Raw genomic sequence first — 19,500 nt, 5'->3', positions numbered from 1 at the left:
ACGGTATAAGCGGGGGCAGGAATACGGCGACGATTCGCCTGGATCTGATACCGGTCAGAAACTCTAAGGAGGGCCTTCCTGGCCCGATGCCAGGTCCGGTGGCAACGACGAATGTGGGCCTGGACAGAGGGAACCCGAGAGATCCCTCTCCTGAGAAGGAAACAAGGGAGGTTGGTAACCATACAGGCACTGGAAGGGAGACATCCCAGTTGCAGATGAAGGGAGAGTATTATGGGCATACTCGACCCAGGGTAACTGAGAGGACCAAGAGGTGGGATCAGAGGAGACAAGACAGCGCAGCGTGGACTCCATCTTCTGGTTGGCTCTCTCCGCCTGACCATTAGATTGGGGGTGAAAACCAGATGTGAGACTGACTGTAGCTCCAATGGCCAAAAAGAAGGATCTCCAGACAGCAGAGGTAAACTGAGGACCACGGTCAGAAACAATGTCACTGGGCAATCTGTGGACCCTGAAAACCTCCCTAACAAGGATCTCGGACGTCTGAGTGGCAGATGGAAGCTTGGAGATTGGGACAAAGTGAGCGAACTTGCTGAATCTGTCCACAATGGTCAGAATGACCGTGCTCCCAACAGAAGAGGGCAATCCCAAGACAAAGTCCAGGGCCAGATGCGACCAAGGTCGACCAATAGGTAGGGGGTGAAGAAGCCCAGAGCTGGGCCGATTGGTACTCTTATTCTGCGCACAAACAGGACAAGTGGCAACAAACCTCCGGGTATCTTCTCCCATGGCAGGCCACCAAAATCGTCTGCACAGTAGCGCCATAGTCCAGGCAACGCCAGGGTGACAAGCTATCTTGCTGGCGTGGGACCACTGAAGGACATCAGAACGGACCGACTCAGGCACGAACAACCGACCGGGTGGACCGTTACCGGGGCCGGGCTGCGTCCGAAGGGCCGCCATCACATCCTCCTCAATCCTCCATGTAACGGCTCCCACGACAAGGTTCTGGGGAAGAATCGTCTCAGTCTTGGCCCCACTCTCCTCCGTCTTGGAGAACATCCGGGACAAGGCGTCCGCCTTGCCGTTCTTCGACCCAGGTCGGAACGTCAGGCAAAAATTGAAGCGTCCAAAAAACAAAGCCCACCTGGCCTGACGGGAGTTGAGACGTTTAGCCGATTGCACGTAAGCCAGATTCTTGTGGTCAGTCCAGACCACAAACGGTTGCTCCGCTCCCTCCAACCAATGATGCCACTCCTCCAAGGCAAGCTTCACAGCGAGAAGCTTCCGGTTACCCACATCGTAGTTTCTCTCAGCTGGTGAAAGACGACAAGAGTAGAAGGCGCAGGGATGGAGTTTACCGTCAGTGGAGCTACGCTGGGACAGGATGGCGCTCACCCCCACATCTGATGCGTCCACCTCAACAACAAACTGACGGGAAGTGTCAGGTTGAGAGAGAATCGGGGCGTTGGTGAATCGGCTCTTCAAGTTCAGAAATGCTCGGTCTGCCTCAGGAGTCCAACAGAAAGTTCTGGTGCAAGACGTCAGAGCAGTTAAAGGGGCGGCCACCCGGCTGTAATCACGGATAAACCTCCGATAGAAGTTTGCAAACCCCAGGAATCTCTGGAGCTGCAATCTCGTACCGGGCTGGGCCCAATCCCGAACCGCCCGAACCTTCTCTTGGTCCATCTTGATCTCTCCCCTGGAGATGATGTACCCGAGGAAGGACGTAGTGTGGGCGTGAAAATCACACTTCTCAGCCTTCACGAACAGGCGGTTCTCCAATAACCGCTGCAGGACCTGCTTAACATGCTGGATGTGGCTTGAAAGCTCCTTGGAGAAAATAAGGATGTCATCCAGGTAAACGAACACAAACAGACCGATCATATCCCTCAGCACGTCATTCACCAAACTTTGGAACACTGCTGGAGCGTTGGAAAGTCCAAACGGCATCACCTGGTACTCGAAGTGTCCCATAGGTGTATTGAACCCAGTCAACCACTCGTCCCCCTCTTTGATCCGAACCAGATGATATGCATTGCGTAGATCAAGCTTCGTAAACACAGTAGCACCCTGTAAAGAGTCGAAAGCAGAGCTCATCAAGGGCAGGGGGTACTTGTTCTTGACCGTAATATCATTCAACCCCCGATAATCAATACACGGTCGAAGAGAGCCATCCTTCTTACTCACAAAAAAAAATCCAGCTCCCAGGGGTGATGACGAGGGACGAATGAGACCTGCAGCAAGAGACTCCTTTATGTAGGTCTCCAGGGCTTCCCGCTCAAGTCGAGAGATACTGTATAACCGTCCCTTGGGAAAGGCAGCTCCAGGGAACAGACTTAATCGCACAATCATAATGTCGGTGGGGAGGAAGTGACTGAGCCTTCTGCTTACTGAACACCTCACCCAACTCGTGATATATTTCAGGAACCAGGGACAAATCAGCAGGAGCAGACTCACTGACCCGACTGGGAACAGCCTGAGAACAGGCAGTCCTGAGGCAGTTAGCATGGCACTCAATGCTCCAACTAGTTACCTTTCCAGTCACCCAATCGAACGAAGGATTGTGTTCTCTTAGCCAGGGGTAACCAAGACCCAGAGGAACATGGGGGGAAGGCAAAATGAAAAAAGAAATAACCTCTGAATGATTCCCCGACAACATCTTAACCGGTTCAGTCCTCATAGTGATCCGTGCCAGACTACTGCCGTTCAGAGTGGTTGCTTCAATGGCTTCCGGTAATTGCTCTTTGGAAAGCCCCAGCTGTTTCACTAAGTCGGCATCAATGAAGCTGTCATCGGCACCTGAATCGATGAAAGCGTTAATCGCTAAACTCTGATTCTTATTTATGAGGGTAGCAGCAAAACGAGGTCTGACAGGGCTCTTGAGAGGTTGAAACTGGCTCGCTAACAAACCTCCCAAACTTAACGAGCCGAGCAGTTTAACGGGCGCTGAGGACAAACGGAGATGTAATGTTCCGAGCTACCACAGTAGAGGCAGCTGGTGGTCTCATGTCTACGTTGGCGCTCGTCCTTAGTTAACCCGTGCCGCCCCACTTGCATAGGTTCAGGATCTGGTGGCAGGACTCATCCACTAATCCCGTGTGGGGAAACATGATTAACACCTTCTGGTCCACCTCCTGACCCGAACGGTAACCGAGTAGCTGATTGATTGGACGGGACCCACTGCTTCTCCCTCCTTCTCTCTCGAACTCTGTTATCCACCCTAATAGCTAATGCGACCAAACTGTCCAGGTCACAAGGCTCCGGATAGGAGATCAGCTCATCCTTGAGTTGCTCCGACAACCCCTGGTAAAAAGCCGCTTGTAGTGCCACCTCATTCCACCCACTCTCCACAGCCAATGTCCGGAACTCAATCACAAAGTCTGCCACGTAACGAGCTCCTTGGCGAAGAGAGAACAAACGCTTAGCTGCGTCCTTACCTCGGACTGGATGGTCAAAAGGTTTTCTCATTTCTGCCGTGAACTCCTGGTATGACGCCATGCAGGTGTCCTGTTGTTCCCAAACAGCTGAAGCCCATTCCAAAGCTCTACCACGCAGCAGTTCAATAACAAAGGCTATCCTAGCCTTGTCTGTGGCGTAAGAGTGGGGCTGCAGATCAAACACTAAACCACACTGCATAAGAAATGAACGGCATCTTCCCAAATCCCCTTCGTACTTATCAGGCGTTGGTACCTTGGGCTCACGGAAGGAAACCGCTCCAGAAGCGGCAGGTGAGAGGGGTGAAACAGGTGGTGGAGGATCCGTCGGCAAACTGAGCTGATCCTGGATACTCGTCAAGCTAGCAGTGAAGTCTCGGACTGAAATCGCTATCTCCTGTAGCGCCGTGCTGTGTTGTCCCAATATCTTCCCCTGATGGGTAATGGCATGGTGAACGGATTCCAGGTCCGCTGGGTTCATTCCTGGCCAGATCGTTCAGATAGCTACGTCGCCCGGCAACCAGACAGGGTGCGTTCCAGGACGCCGGAAAAAACACTCCAGGACAGAACACAGGCAAAAACAGACTCAGGAAGCGGGATTCGTGACAAATGTGGGCATAAATCAAAATGTGGATCAGGAAAAAAAGACGCATGTTAGAACCAGGTATAAACCAGGTTTTAATCTTCACTGTATGTCTAATAAATCACTTTGTGTGTTTATTTCCAAATACATTTTTTCATCATTTACTTCCCTGAGCCTTCATTTTGCCATTGAAATGCTCAGTCTGATCGTTTGGGCGTATTGATACAAATTTAAATATATTTACACTACCGTTCAAAAGTTTGGGGTCACTTAGAATGTCCTTGTTTTTGAAAGATAAGCAATTTTTTGGTCCATTAAAATAACATCAAATTGATCAGAAATACAGTGTAGACATCGTTAATGTTGTAAATGACTATTGTAGCTTGAAACAGCAGATATTTTATAGAATATCTACATAGGTGTACAGAGGCCCATTATCAGCAACCATCACTCCTGTGTTCCAAAGGCACGTTGTGTTAGCTAATCCAAGTTTATCATTTTAAAAGGCTAATTGATCATTAGAAAACCCTTTATGTTAGCACAGCTGAAAACTGTTGTGCTGATTAAAGAAGCAATAAAACTGGCCTTTTTTAGACTAGTTGAGTATCTGGAGCATCAGTATTTCTGGGTTCGATTACAGGCTCAAAATGGCCAGAAACAAAGAACTATTCTCCTGAAACTTGTCAGTCTATTCTTGTTCTGAGAAATTAAGGCTATTCCATGCGAGAAATTGCCAAGAAACTGAAGATCTCGTACAATGCTGTGTACTACTCCCTTCACAGAACAGCGCAAACTGGCTCTAACCAAAATAGAAAGATGAGTGGGAGGCCCTGGTGCACAACTGAGCAAGAGGACAAGTACATTAGATTGTCTAGTTTGAGAAACAGACGCCTCACAAGTCCTCAATTGTCAGCTTCATTAAATAGTACCCGCAAAACACCAGTCTCCACGTCAACAGTGATGAGGCGACTCCGGGATGCTGGCCTAAGTGACCCCAAACTTTTGAATGGTAGTGTACATACACAGCCCTGATTGACAGACAGGATTGTCTAGACCAGTGGTTCTCAATCCTGGTCCCAGGGGAAAATGTCCACCCCTTTGGGTCCCCAGGACCAGGAATGAGAACCAGTGGTCTAGACTAAAACCTACCCTGCTTACACCTTCAAAGTAGCCGGATACAGTGCATTCGGAAAATATTCTGACCCCTTGACTTTTTACAGATTTTCTTATGTTACAGCCTTATTCTAAATAAATCCTCATCAATCTACACACTATACCCCATAATGACAAAGCGAAAAAAGGGTTTAACATTTTTAGCAAATACACAAGTATTCAGACCCTTTGCTATGAGACTTGAAATTGAGCTCAGGTGCATCTTGTTTCCATTGATCATCCTTGAGATGTTTCTACAAATTGATTGGACTCCACCTGTTGTAAATTCAATTGATTGAACATGATTTGAAAAGGCACACATCTGTCTATATAAGGTCCCACAATTGACAGTGGAGGAAAAACCAAGCCATGAGGTTGAAGGAATTTTCCATTGAGCTCTGAGACAGGATTGGGTCAAGGCACAGATCTGGGGAAGGGTACCAAAAATTATCTGCGGTATTGAAGGTCCCCAAGAACACAGTGGCCTCCATCATTCTTAAATGGAAGAAGTTTGGAACCACCAAGACTCTTCCTAGAGCTGGCTGCCCGGCCAAACTGAGCAATCAGGGGAGAAGGACCTTGGTCAGGGAGGTGACCAAGAACCCAATGGTCACTCTGACAGAGCTCCAGAGTTCCTATGTGGAGATGGGAGAACCTTCCAGAAAAAAAACATCTCTGCAGCACTCCACCAATCAGGCCAGACAGAAGCCACTCCTCCAGTGAAAGGCACATGACAGCCCACTTGGAGTTTGCCAAAAGGCACTTAAAGGACTCTCAGACCATGAGAAACAAGATTCTCTGGTCTGATGAAACCAAGATTGAACTCTTTGGCCTGAATGCCAAGCGTCACGTCTGGAGGAAACATGGCACCATCCCTACGGTGAAGCATGGTGGTGGCAGCATCATGCTGTGGGGATGTTTTTCAGCGGCAGTGACTTGCAGAATAGTCAGGATCGAGGGAAAGATGAACAAAGTACAGAGAGATCCTTTGTGAAAGCCTGCTCCAGAGTACTCAGGACCTCAGACTGGGGCGAAGGTTTACCTTCCAACAGGACAACGACCCTAAGCACACAGCCAAGACAACACATGAGTGGCTTCGGGACAAGTCTCTGAATGTCCTTGAATGGCCCAGCCAGAGCCCGGACTTGAGCCCGATCTAACATCTCTGGAGAGACCTAAGAATCGCTGGCCAGCGATGCTCCCCATCCAACCTGACAGAGCTTGAGAGGATCTGCAGAGAAGAATGGGAGAAACTTCCCAAATACAAGTGTGCCAAGCTTGTAACGTCTTACCCACGAAGACTCGAGGCTGTAATTACTCTCAAAGTTACTTCAACAAAGTACTGAGTAAATGGTCTGAATTCTTATGTAAATGTGATATTTCAGTTATATGTATATATATATAGTACCAGTCAGAAGTTTGGACACATCTACTCCTTCAATGGTTTTTCTTTATTTGACTATTTTTTACATTTATACAATGTATAAAATAGTAAAAATAAAGAAAAACCTTGGAATGAGTAGGTGTATTTTTTTTTGCCACATCTGTACATTTGCCAAATTTTCGAAAAACCTGTTTTTGTTTTGTCATTATGGGGTATTGTGTGTAGATTGATGAGGGAAAAAATACATTTAATCAATTTTAGAATAAGGCTGTAACGTAACAAAATTTGGAAAAAGCCAAGGGGTGTGAATACTTTCCAAATGCACTGTACATATGCAAATAAAATATGACTGGTTATTTGGTCAGAATAATCAGATTGTGATGTCATGCTGTGGGCCAAAAAGTCCATCCCACCTGAACAGTCTGAAATTACAGCAATTATTTTCAAAAAGCTTACACTTACACTAAATTGGCATTATCATAATTTTTCCAATTTCAACGTGCTATTTCGACCTCATAGTGTGGAAATATAATGCTTAAAAAATGTAATAGAATTTTTGACTGTACTGCCCCTTTAAATCTGGAATCCATAATGGTGAAACAGCAATGTCCGTTTGCAATATTACAACAACAAAGATGTTACTGCAAGCAATGAAAACAGTTTTTTCCTCTCGGACATCATTTGACGCACTACAGAAGAGCACAATATATACGGTATATATTTTACTACGCTACAAAACGCTCCTCAGGTCGGCAACTAACACAACAACGGTGGGGTGGCCAATGGCACTGTTTCCCCCTACTGCAGATTCCATCTTTAACCTTTTACTGCAGTGGGCTAAATCAGGGTCACACAGAGGGTTGCTTCTTAGTCTTAAACAAATCTACTTTCAAACTAAATATACACCTCACACACATAGTTATAGGCTTACAAAAAGAAGACAACTGTACCATGACAGATATAGAGTTGATATTTATTACATTTTGAGTTTGCATCTCAATATTACACTTTATGTACATCACAGAAGACTGAAATATAACAAAACCGTTTGATATAGAAAGAAAATGATAATACATATGAATATGCCACCCATGAGGCCACATGAGGGAGATTTGGTTCGGGACCCTATTTTGTATATAGTGCACTACTTTTGACCAGGGCCTGGTTGGGGCTCTGGTCAAAAGTAGTGCACTAAAATAATAGGGAATAGGGGGCCATTTCAGACACATACAGAGCTGGTGTTCTACAAGAAAGGAGGTGAGAGACAGTCAGTCACACCATAGTAACCCACCAGGGCTTATTATAGCCTCTTGAGCATGGCCCAGAGACTAGGTGTAAATGAGGTGTGTGTGTGTGTGTGTGTGTGTGTGTGTGTGTGTGTGTGTGTGTGTGTGTGTGTGTGTGTGTGTGTGTGTGTGTGTGTGTGTGTGTGTGTGTGTGTGTGTGTGTGTGTGTGTGTGTGTGTGTGTGTGTGTGAGAGAGAGAGAGAGAGCAGGATAGATAGATAGGGATGATATGTCTTATATCAGCTTTGTTTCCGCGTCATTTCAACAACAAAAAATCAATCTGAGGACATTGATTCAATGTATAAAACTGATTGGATTTGCAAAATGTCATCAACGTAAGGGAAAAACATTTTGTGCCAATTTCTTACCTCAGTCCAATAACATGGTGACATTCTTTGTTGAATTTACGTTATTTGACGAGAAGGACAAAACTGACATTGAAGAGAAGACCAAGTGGTTTTAGATGAGAAAGGTAGAAGGCTAGCTTGGCTGGATAGAGGGCTAGACGGATGCTATTGGAAGATATAAGCCTTAAAACAAAGAGAAGCACAGCAAAAAGACCAATTAAAAGTTCATTCAAGCATTACTGGCCCTGCATATGCAGACATTTGCATTTTACAGCCTTCTGGGGCAAGAAAATACTAAACGCATTTGGTAAAGTTTTGTGAGTTCCGTCATCAAGGCCTGGGACTGAAAGCGGTTAAAGATGATGAGATCATAAAAAAACAGAAGAAGCGTTTATGTGTATGTGTGTGTTTGTGAGAATGTGTGTGTGACAGTGTATGCTTGTGTTCTCACATCCCTCCTGTACCCCCATGTATGAACACAACACAACCAGAGCCTTCAGAACAGTTCAAGGGTTATTTAAGACATGCTCCGGAGCTTTGGTGACTAGTACATCTTTTTCAAACCTCTCACTTTGGGCTGGATGTGTCAATGTGTAGTTCAAACATGCATAATCTATGAGCAGAATTACTGTCTTACCTCTATTAGCCACGAAATTCCTAGTTTGAAAGCGACTGTTTATGGAAGCTGTGCAGCCCCATTTTCCCTACACGTGCGCCAGCCCCATAGCAATTTTAATTTCAGACAATGAGCGTCAGCCCCTCGCCATTTGAGTGACAGCTAGCAAGATGCACACTCAGCATAGAGAGCGAGAGAGAAAGCAATGACGCGGTGCACATACTGTATCTGCACATATTTGACGTAGTATACCATCTTTGGGGATGTAATCCAGCTTTCATCTAAATATACACCCAAATGGGACACTGAAAACACACGGTTAACCATAACAGCTGTGTAATAGGACTCTATTACTCTCTATGAATGTGAGGATGTTTTATCCTGAATATACGTATGCATGTATGTACAGCCACAACATGTCCACCACCATGTCACACTGTCATATGACTTTGTCAAGCTTGTTTTTGATGTTCCATTTGCAGCACTGACAGACAGGTGGAGTGGTATGAAATATATACAAATACAAGACAATGAATCTTTGCAGATAAAAATGTATAGAAGTTGCCGTGTGTAATCTGACTTCAACTGTGAGTACACTCTAAATAAGAACTTCAGAAAACAAATAAATTGGGTACAAATGCATTGGCTATGGTGCACGCAATGTGTTTCGACTGTATCTGTCTTCTTCAGGCAGTTGAAGCACTGAAAGGTCTGACATGGATATTTGACTTGTTCAAATCAACAAAGACACAGATTCATGATGGCTGTTAAGTGTTGCTGATCGCATTTGATCAAAAACCCTCACATTCACTTAGTGAGATATCAAATCATGGTACACTTGGATGTGTTGGGAGCCAGTTGGTTTTGTAGTGTAGGTACCAGATGTGAGAATAGTTTTTCCCCTGTGGTTTTAGTCCGTAGAGGATGTAATCGGTGTATGGACAGCTGTGTGCTTCTGGCAGGCCTGCTTCTCATCCATGCTGAGCGCTGTGTTGTTCAATATTCTCTATGTGTTGTGCTTATCATAACAAGTTGGATATTGCCTGCCGGCACATTATGCTCCTTCATATAGTTGACGGAGATTGATTAGTCAAATTAAATCATATGAATCTTCATCTTCTTCATTGTCATCATCATCATCACCACCTGTTTATAACCACAGCTTTCAGACCATGTCAAACCCTTCACCTTGGCTGAGAGTTGTGTGTATCAAGTGTAATCGTGATTTGTAGTTTTGTCACAGTGTGAGGAGAGCGACTCACAGACCTGTATGACCTAGGTCAGTCACTTCTCACATCACACCTCTACATATTATCTCTTCTTGTCACGATCGTCGAAAAGAGTGGACCAAGATGCAGCGTGATATGTTTCCATCTCTTTTAATAGGAAGAGAAAAAACTCAAAGAACAAAAACAATAAAGCGAACAAACGAAACGTGACGCTAATAATAGTGAACACAGGCAACTATACATAGTCAAGATCCCACAAAGCACAATGGGGCATTGGCTCCCTAAATATTATCCCCAATCAGAGACAACGATAAACAGCTGCCTCTGATTGGGAACCAAACCAGGCCAACATAGAAATATAATTCACCTAGATAACACATCCTTAATCACACCCCGACCTAACCAACATAGAGAATAAAAAGCTCTCTTTGGTCAGGGCATGACACTTCTATCACTCTCCTTCCTGCCTGCCAGACACCTGGGAGGAAATAACATGCCACATATCTCTCACTGCCATACAGTATGGTAAAGAAAGAACGCTTGAAGTGCTGTGTGGATGTACATGAATACAGTATGGAGGATGTCAATTGAATAGAGAATAGCAAACTATTTCTCCGGTCTCAGATAAAGCTGTACATTTGTTTGTTTTTTAACTTCATTGTTTTCATGCCAAACTCATTTCACTTTCTGAATTGACCAAATTAGAGCTACGCTTCCTGAAATAAAAAAGCTTTTATACAATAAAGACATCCTGCATTCATCTTTCTCTATCTCATCAGTAATAACTGTCTAATAGAGGAGCTCTGGGACTCAGAGTGCAGAATGTAAGGCACACACACTAACACTACACATAAAGTGAGGTAGTGAGATGTTGTTTTCTGGGGTTTGATGATATTGTATCATATTGGGACTAGAGCATTCAGTGTAAATAGCTTTTCTATATTTCCAATTTAAATCAACATGTTAACTGGGTTTTATAGGGAGGCAGTGGGATGGCAGAAGCTTTTCAAATCTCTGTAGACAGCTGGAGATGAGCTGATTAGCTCGGGGAATGGAGTGTGTATTAAAATGGTGTGTGTGTGTACATCATTATCAGTATCATCCTTACATGTATCTGTTTTTGTACCAATCTGCCACTAGAAAAATGTAACTGATTCACTGTGTCTCTGATCTCTGTCTCTCTGTGTTCCAGGTACCCAGTTCTGGTGTCTGCTGGACATCGTGCCAATTAAGAATGAGAAGGGAGAGGTGGTGCTGTTTCTGGTGTCCCACAAGGACATCACTGACAACAAGAAGGACCAGGACCCAGAGCAAGGCCCAGAGACTGGTGAGTTACCCTGGGTTAAACTAGGACCCAGAGCAAGGCCCAGAGACTGGTGAGTTACCCTGGGTTAAACTAGGACCCAGAGCAAGGCCCAGAGACTGGTGAGTTACCCTGGGTTAAACTAGGACCCAGAGCAAGGCCCAGAGACTGGTGAGTTACCCTGGGTTAAACCAGGACCCAGAGCAAGGCCCAGAGACTGGTGAGTTACCCTGGGTTAAACTAGGACCCAGAGCAAGGCCCAGAGACTGGTGAGTTACCCTGGGTTAAACCAAGACCCAGAGCAAGGCCCAGAGACTGGTGAGTTACCCTGGGTTAAACTAGGACCCAGAGCAAGGCCCAGAGACTGGTGAGTTACCCTGGGTTAAACCAGGACCCAGAGCAAGGCCCAGAGACTGGTGAATTACCCTGGGTTAAACCAGGACCCAGAGCAAGGCCCAGAGACTGGTGAGTTACCCTGGGTTAAACTAGGACCCAGAGCAAGGCCCAGAGACTGGTGAATTACCCTGGGTTAGACCAGGACCCAGATAGACCAGGACCCAGAGCAATTCCTATTGACTTGTGAGTTACCCTGGGTTAGACCAGGACCCAGAGCAAGGCCCAGAAACTGGTGAATTACCCTGGGTTAGAAACTGAGTTATCCTGGGTTAGAGACTGGTTGAGTTAAAATTGGGGTGGAGGCAGATTTAAACTGGGTTAGACTCTGAATTAACTTGGTTTATAATCTGAGTTAACATGGGTTAAAGTCAGAATTAACCTGTGTTAGAGTTAGACTTAACTTGGGTTGGAGTAGAGACGAGATAGAGAGCGAGAGAAAGAAAAACAGAGAGCGAAACAGAGGCAGGGAAAGAGAGAGAGAGTCAGAGAGAAACAGATTGAGAAACAAAGAGAGAGCCAGAGACAGGGAAAGAGAGAAAATCTGACATTCTCCCTCTCTGCCACTCTCTGTGACTGTTATAATGCATATCTTATTCGGCTACAGAGGACTCAGCTTTATTCTGCTTCAATCAGCTTCAGTTTTGACCCAGACACCACACAGGGATATTACATGGAGAGAGGGACGGAGGAAGGGATAGAGAGAGGGATGGAGGAATGTATGGAGAGAGGGATGGAGGAAGGTATGGAGAGAGGGATGGAGGAAGGTATGGAGAGAGGGATGGAGGAAGGTATGGAGAGAGGGATGGAGGAAGGGATGGAGAGAGGGATGGAGGAAGGGATAGAGAGAGGGATGGAGGAAGGGATAGAGAGAGGGATGGAGGAAGGGATAGAGAGAGGGATGGAGGAAGGGATGGAGAGAGGGATGGAGGAAGGGATAGAGAGAGGGACGGAGGAAGGTATGGAGAGAGGGATGGAGGAAGGGATGGAGAGAGGGATGGAGGAAGGGATAGAGAGAGGGACGGAGGAAGGGATGGAGAGAGGGATGGAGGAAGGGATAGAGGAAGGTATGGAGAGAGGGATGGAGGAAGGTATGGAGAAAGGGATGGAGGAAGGGATGGAGAAAGGGATGGAGGAAGGGATGGAGAGAGGGATGGAGGAAGGGATGGAGAGAGGGATGGAGGAAGGGATAGAGAGAGGGACGGAGGAAGGTATGGAGAGAGGGATGGAGGAAGGGATGGAGAGAGGGATGGAGGAAGGGATAGAGAGAGGGACGGAGGAAGGGATGGAGAGAGGGATGGAGGAAGGGATAGAGAGAGGGATGGAGGAAGGGATAGAGGAAGGTATGGAGAGAGGGATGGAGGAAGGTATGGAGAAAGGGATGGAGGAAGGGATGGAGAAAGGGATGGAGGAAGGGATGGAGAGAGGGATGGAGGAAGGGATGGAGGAAGGGATGGAGTAAGGGATGGAGGAAGGGATGGAGAGAGGGATGGAGGAAGGTATGGAGAGAGGGATGGAGGAAGGTATGGAGAGAGGGATGGAGAGAGGGATGGAGGAAGGGATAGAGAGAGGGATGGAGGAAGGGATGGAGAGAGGGATGGAGGAAGGGATAGAGAGAGGGATGGAGGAAGGTATGGCGAGAGGGATGGAGGAAGGGATAGAGAGAGGGATGGAGGAAGGTATGGAGAGAGGGATGGAGAGAGGGATGGAGGAAGGGATAGAGAGAGGGATGGAGGAAGGGATAGAGAGAGGGATGGAGGAATGGATAAAGGGAGGGATGGAGGAATGGATAAAGGGAGGGATGGAGGAAGGGATGGAGAGAGGGATGGAGGAAGGAAGGGAAAGAGAGAGGGATGGAGGAAGGGATAGAGAAAGGGATGGGGGGAGGGATAGAGAGAGGGGAAGGGATAGAGAGAGGGATGGATGGAGGGAGAGATAGAGACAGGGATGGAGGAAGGGATAGAGAGAGAGGGAGGGATGGATGGAGGAATGGATAGAGAGAGGGATGGAGGGAGGGATAGAGAGAGAGAGAGGATGGAGGGAGGGGTAGAGAAAGGGATGAAGAAAGAGCGAGAGGTGGTCATGTTTTTTGGGATGGAGGAAGGGATAGAGAGAGGGATGGAGGAAGGGATAGAGAGAGGGATGGAGGAAGGGATAGAGAGAGGGATGGAGGAAGGGATAGAGAGAGGGATGGAGGAAGGGATGGAGAGAGGGATGGAGGAAGGTATGGAGAGAGGGATGGAGGAAGGTATGGAGAAAGGGATGGAGGAAGGGATGGAGAAAGGGATGGAGGAAGGGATGGAGAGAGGGATGGAGGAAGGGATGGAGGAAGGGATGGAGGAAGGGATGGAGAGAGGGATGGAGGAAGGTATGGAGAGAGGGATGGAGGAAGGTATGGAGAGAGGGATGGAGGAAGGTATGGAGAGAGGGATGGAGGAAGGTATGGAGGAAGGGATGGAGAGAGGGATGGAGGAAGGGATAGAGAGAGGGATGGAGGAAGGGATAGAGGAAGGTATGGAGAGAGGGATGGAGGAAGGTATGGAGAAAGGGATGGAGGAAGGGATGGAGAAAGGGATGGAGGAAGGGATGGAGAGAGGGATGGAGGAAGGGATGGAGGAAGGGATGGAGTAAGGGTTGGAGGAAGGGATGGAGAGAGGGATGGAGGAAGGTATGGAGAGAGGGATGGAGAGAGGGATGGAGGAAGGGATAGAGAGAGGGATGGAGGAAGGGATGGAGAGAGGGATGGAGGAAGGGATAGAGAGAGGGATGGAGGAAGGTATGGCGAGAGGGATGGAGGAAGGGATAGAGAGAGGGATGGAGGAAGGTATGGAGAGAGGGATGGAGAGAGGGATGGAGGAAGGGATAGAGAGAGGGATGGAGGAAGGGATAGAGAGAGGGATGGAGGAATGGATAAAGGGAGGGATGGAGGAATGGATAAAGGGAGGGATGGAGGAAGGGATGGAGAGAGGGATGGAGGAAGGAAGGGAAAGAGAGAGGGATGGAGGAAGGGATAGAGAAAGGGATGGGGGGAGGGATAGAGAGAGGGGAAGGGATAGAGAGAGGGATGGATGGAGGGAGAGATAGAGACAGGGATGGAGGAAGGGATAGAGAGAGAGGGAGGGATGGATGGAGGAATGGATAGAGAGAGGGATGGAGGGAGGGATAGAGAGAGAGGATGGAGGGAGGGGTAGAGAAAGGGATGAAGAAAGAGCGAGAGGTGGTCATGTTTTTTGTTCTGTGATTTTTCACGAAGATGTAATGACTGTAACCTTTAAAGAGCATACAAGTGTTACACTGTTATAAGAATGAGTGTGTAACACTGGAGGGAGGGAGGGAGGGAGTGAGACTTTGTTATTCTGTCTGGTTGGTTAAACTCTGAAAATAGTTTTGACATTTCCATACCTTCCCTATCTACTACTCTAGGGAATGAGAATATTACATTTTGTGTGGACCCTCGTGGCCGGACAGGTGTCCTCAGGGCCGGCTGCAGACATAAGCGACATAAGCGGACGCTTAGGGCCTCTGGCAAGTCGGGGTTTCAGCTTGGAACTCAGTTGGGGTCTCAACTTACTGTTGAGAATTAGAATAGTAGAATAGAAAAGGTGCAAGTTCGAAATGTTATTGTCCTTCAGCGGTTATTCTCTTGTCATGTCAGTCACTGACAGTCACTCAATGGTACGTTAGTCTAGCCAGCTATCTAAACTTGTGGTAATCATGGCCAAATACCGACTGGGCATGCAGAGTACGTGCCCAGGGGCACTGGCCTCCAGGGAGCCCACCTTGATTTTGTTAGTCACTCTCACTCACATATCATTAACGTGGCATAAGTCTCAGCAACATTTTCGAATTGCAGGAAATTAGCTTTAAAACTACAAAAATGTCTCTACACCCCATGGTAAAATGTGTAGAATTGCAGGAAATTAGCTTTAAAACTGCAAAAATGTCTCTACACCCCATGGCAAAATGTGTAGAATTGCAGGAAATGAACTTTAAATTAAATGTTACTCTCCGCTGTCAACAAGGGGGCTACTAAAATGTTTTGCCCATGAGGTGGTTGGGGGCCCAACACCAAATCTCGCTTAGGGCCTCCAAATGTCCTGGCAGTGTTTTCACACATACACACTCTATTGTTGTCTGCTCTTTAACAAATCAGACAGAAGTGTAAAAAAAACACTCTCTGTCTCTCCCGCACTCTCTCTGTCTCTCTGTCTCTCAGTTCCCCATCCCCCACTCTCTGTCATCTTTACTGATGAGTCATTCAGTTAGATCCTTGTAGACTCACCTCTGGCCCTATACACTGTAAAGGTGTCTCATTAAAAGTGGTGCCAAGATACACCTGGCTCGAGGAAGGGGGAATAGAAACAGTTTCCTTTCCTACGTTTGGATTTCAGAATGTGTCTGTGTTTGGTACGGGCCATTTGAGATGCATCCAATTAAATGCTTTCAAAGAATTTCATTTGTAGGAATATATTTAAAGTGAATTGCGCTGTAAGTGTGGATACCTTCGAACAAAAAAATATGGGGTAATGGACAGAGGGAAAATGAATAGCAGGATAGCGAAAATAATTTGGAAAGAGATTTGGATCATTTGAATCATTGGAAGAGTTTAAAAGATATCTATTTGGTGGAGATGGAGCTATGGTGCAAGTGCATTAAAACAATACACTGCTAAAAAAATTTGACCTGTTATTTAACTAGGCAAGTCAGTTAAGAACAAATTCTTATTTTACATTGACGGCCTACCCCTGCCAATCCTCAGACAACGCTGGGCCAATTGTGCGCCGCCCTTTGGGACTCCCGATCACGGCCGGTTGTAAAACAACCCAGGATCGAACCAAGGATCGAACCAGGGTCTGTAATGACACCTCTAGCACTGACATTCAGTGCCTTAAACTACTGCGCCACTCGGGAGCCTAAAATTACGCCGTCCATTTTCTCTTTCCACACACAAAGAACTGAAGTTGCCCCTAACCACTGATACATGATCAGATATTCCTCCATCCCATAATGGCTATGGTTAGGATGGGGGCATAAGGTAATCTGATCCTAGATCTGTGGTTAATGAACCCTCCATCCCCACATTACTTTATGTGTCTGTTGTTGTACTCACATGGCTGAGGCAACTTTTTATGTATCTTAATGTTAAACCCTGACCACCTTTGGTGGCATTTTCTAAATGACCCATAATATAAACACATTATGGTTTCAAAACTATAAATCCTACACACGCATGCTTACTATTTAGAAAGTGAAGTACTGTGGGATTCAGATAAAGATATCAGAAGCAATGTGACTACTACAGAGCCTAAGATACAGCAAAAAATACTGAAATGTACAGGTTTTTATTTAGAATTGTTTGAGGGGTAGGGGTCCCCCCAATTGTCCACATGTTGGAAAATTTGAGATTTGAAAGGTTTGAGATAAAATATGTCACCAATTACAGTTCCAAAAGGAATAAAATTGAACAAAATATATAATTATAATAATTCTCAGATCTTTTACCTACAATAATAGTGTCGCTCTAAACATGCACAAATTCCCATTGGAACACAACCATTTTAAAAGTGCAGAGCTTGTGCAATGTGCCATACATTCACTTCTCATTTTACAGGAATGATATGAGGAGAAAGCTGACATCTCTACCTATCCATTGATGTAAATATATCCTCTGTCTGATTCCCAGTTCATCCACTAGATAGCAGTAGGAGATCACATGATGTCTCTTGGCCAATTGAAACCAGTTGCGTCTGGTTTGGGTAGTGAGTCACTGTGCCAAAATGGCTGAATGGATCTTCAAGCCTATCATCTTAAAATGACCTTAACAATCAGGGCTTTCAAGTCACAGAGTTTGTTTTTTGGAAATAAGACACAGACAGGTGAATAAACTTCAAACTTCTTATGACATATCCAGCAGTAAGATTTGAGTTCGATTTCCCCCCAAAAAAGGCCTGTAGCTTTCAAATGATATGTCATTTTCTATTTTATGATTAATTGTATTTGGGGGGGGGGGGGGGGGGGGGGCAAAACAATTGCTCAGTGTTTAACCAGTTAAATGTGTCAAATAAAATAAAGATGTATACAAAATAATTCATTAAATGATTCATGAATTCCACAACCTTCTCTCTGTCCCCAGATGAGGAAACGGGTCTGGAAGTGCACAAGGTCACCCGTCCCCCAGGCTTCAACACCAACCGCAGACGCAGCCGGGCGGTGCTCTACCACCTGTCTGGACACCTGCAGAAACAGGACAAGAGCAAGATCAAACTCAACAACGTGAGTTGCCCTGTGTCACATACACACACATCAACACACACAAACACACACACATACAGATGTAGGATATTAATTTGAGCCAGTTTGCTACAGCAGGAAAATAATCCTGCAGCAACAGGAAATGTGAATTATTATGTGGATTATAATTGATGAAAAAAAATGTAGGGGTTGATACATTTTGCATTAGGGCAAATCAAGTCTTACATTTTCAAGTGGAAATGACAAACTTTAGAAGCCTTTTTAAGCCAAGAGTATACTACAAGTATGCATTCTCTGCTGTCCAGGAAAATTCTCATCAACAAAAGAGTGATCAAATTAAGATCCTACATCTGTACACACACACACCTTGCCTCGACAGCAAAGTGTCCAACCACATCTCAAGGAGTGCTGCAATGACATTGAGTAAGCTTGCTTTGAGGACAATCCTGAACAACCCATAGATGTCGAATAGATTAACCTTGTAGCTCCAGACCAAGCCCATCCAACCCACAGTGTAAAGTGTCTTCAGTCCAAACCCAGGGTCAAGTTCACAGGATTTACAATGATAGTCATGTTGCTGAGTTTTCATTCCAGGATTAAACTGAGTTTTCTGAAATACACCAATTAATAATGTTTACTGAAGTGTACAAATGGGATGAAGGTTGACTGAGCAGGTTCTGACTGACTGAGCTGAGCAGGTTCTCTCTGACTTTGGTGAAAATAGCCTTGCATTCGTATTTCTGTTCATTTAGACATGCAGTCGTTTTCAAAAGAGAGAACTCCTCCTTTTTATTCAATTGCCTATAACTAGAACTAACTAGAACCTAGAGTTTTTCCTGCTTAGGTCATGTTGTCATGAAAAACTCCATGTGTTACTAGTACCGTATGTAAGTCCAATTCTTGACGTGCTTATCCTCCTCCTCACCCCTCCAGAACATGTTTGGGGACAAGCCGCCCATCCCAGAGTACAAGGTCGCAGCCATTCAGAAGTCCCGATTCATCCTGCTCCACTACGGGACCTTCAAGGCAGGCTGGGATTGGCTAATTCTGCTGGCTACCTTCTATGTGGCAGTCACGGTGCCCTATAATGTGTGTTTCACTGTGGTGGGGGGGCGGGACGAAGGGAGCTCTGCCCCCCGCAGCCCCCCCAGTGTGAGTGACATCCTAGTGGAGATCCTCTTCATGCTAGGTAAGGAGACAAGGAATAGAGCTTAAAGTTATTCTCACATTATGGTAACAATAATCTAACATTATTTTGATGTTCTAATAATATCTAACATTTTCAATTGCATTTATAAATCTAGCATTATAACATTATTCCAACACTATTTGAAATCAAATAAAAATCGAAACAAAGTTTATTTGTGGCATACACAGATTAGCAGATGTTAAGGCAGGTGCAGCGGCTGCTCATCCCTATTTAAAGACTTTATGATTATGGCATTCTATGCCTCTCAGTCGACTGCATTTACCTATGGCTGGGTACCTTCCTCTACACAAATACATTAACACACTGTGTGTACTCAAGCCTCCAAAGACTCCCCTTGACATTCATTGAGT

At 45.7% G+C, this 19,500-nt stretch overlaps 1 protein-coding gene across 1 annotated transcript in view; it reads left to right on the top strand.

The window, feature by feature from the left end:
* The window catches only part of kcnh3 (potassium voltage-gated channel, subfamily H (eag-related), member 3), a 195,226-nt gene that overhangs the window by 133,542 nt on the left and 42,184 nt on the right, over window positions 1-19,500 (top strand). Inside the window, exons 3-5 of the mRNA XM_055878487.1 lie at window positions 11,185-11,319; window positions 17,822-17,961; window positions 18,874-19,129. Of these exons, the coding sequence (XP_055734462.1) occupies window positions 11,185-11,319; window positions 17,822-17,961; window positions 18,874-19,129 (531 nt within the window). The remainder of the gene's footprint in view (window positions 1-11,184; window positions 11,320-17,821; window positions 17,962-18,873; window positions 19,130-19,500) is intronic.

This window comes from Salvelinus fontinalis, chromosome 23 (assembly GCF_029448725.1).
Source record: "Salvelinus fontinalis isolate EN_2023a chromosome 23, ASM2944872v1, whole genome shotgun sequence".
Taxonomy (NCBI): domain Eukaryota; kingdom Metazoa; phylum Chordata; class Actinopteri; order Salmoniformes; family Salmonidae; genus Salvelinus; species Salvelinus fontinalis.
The sequence above is the reverse complement of the archived record's forward strand: the minus strand, read 5'-3'. Positions and strand labels throughout refer to the sequence as shown.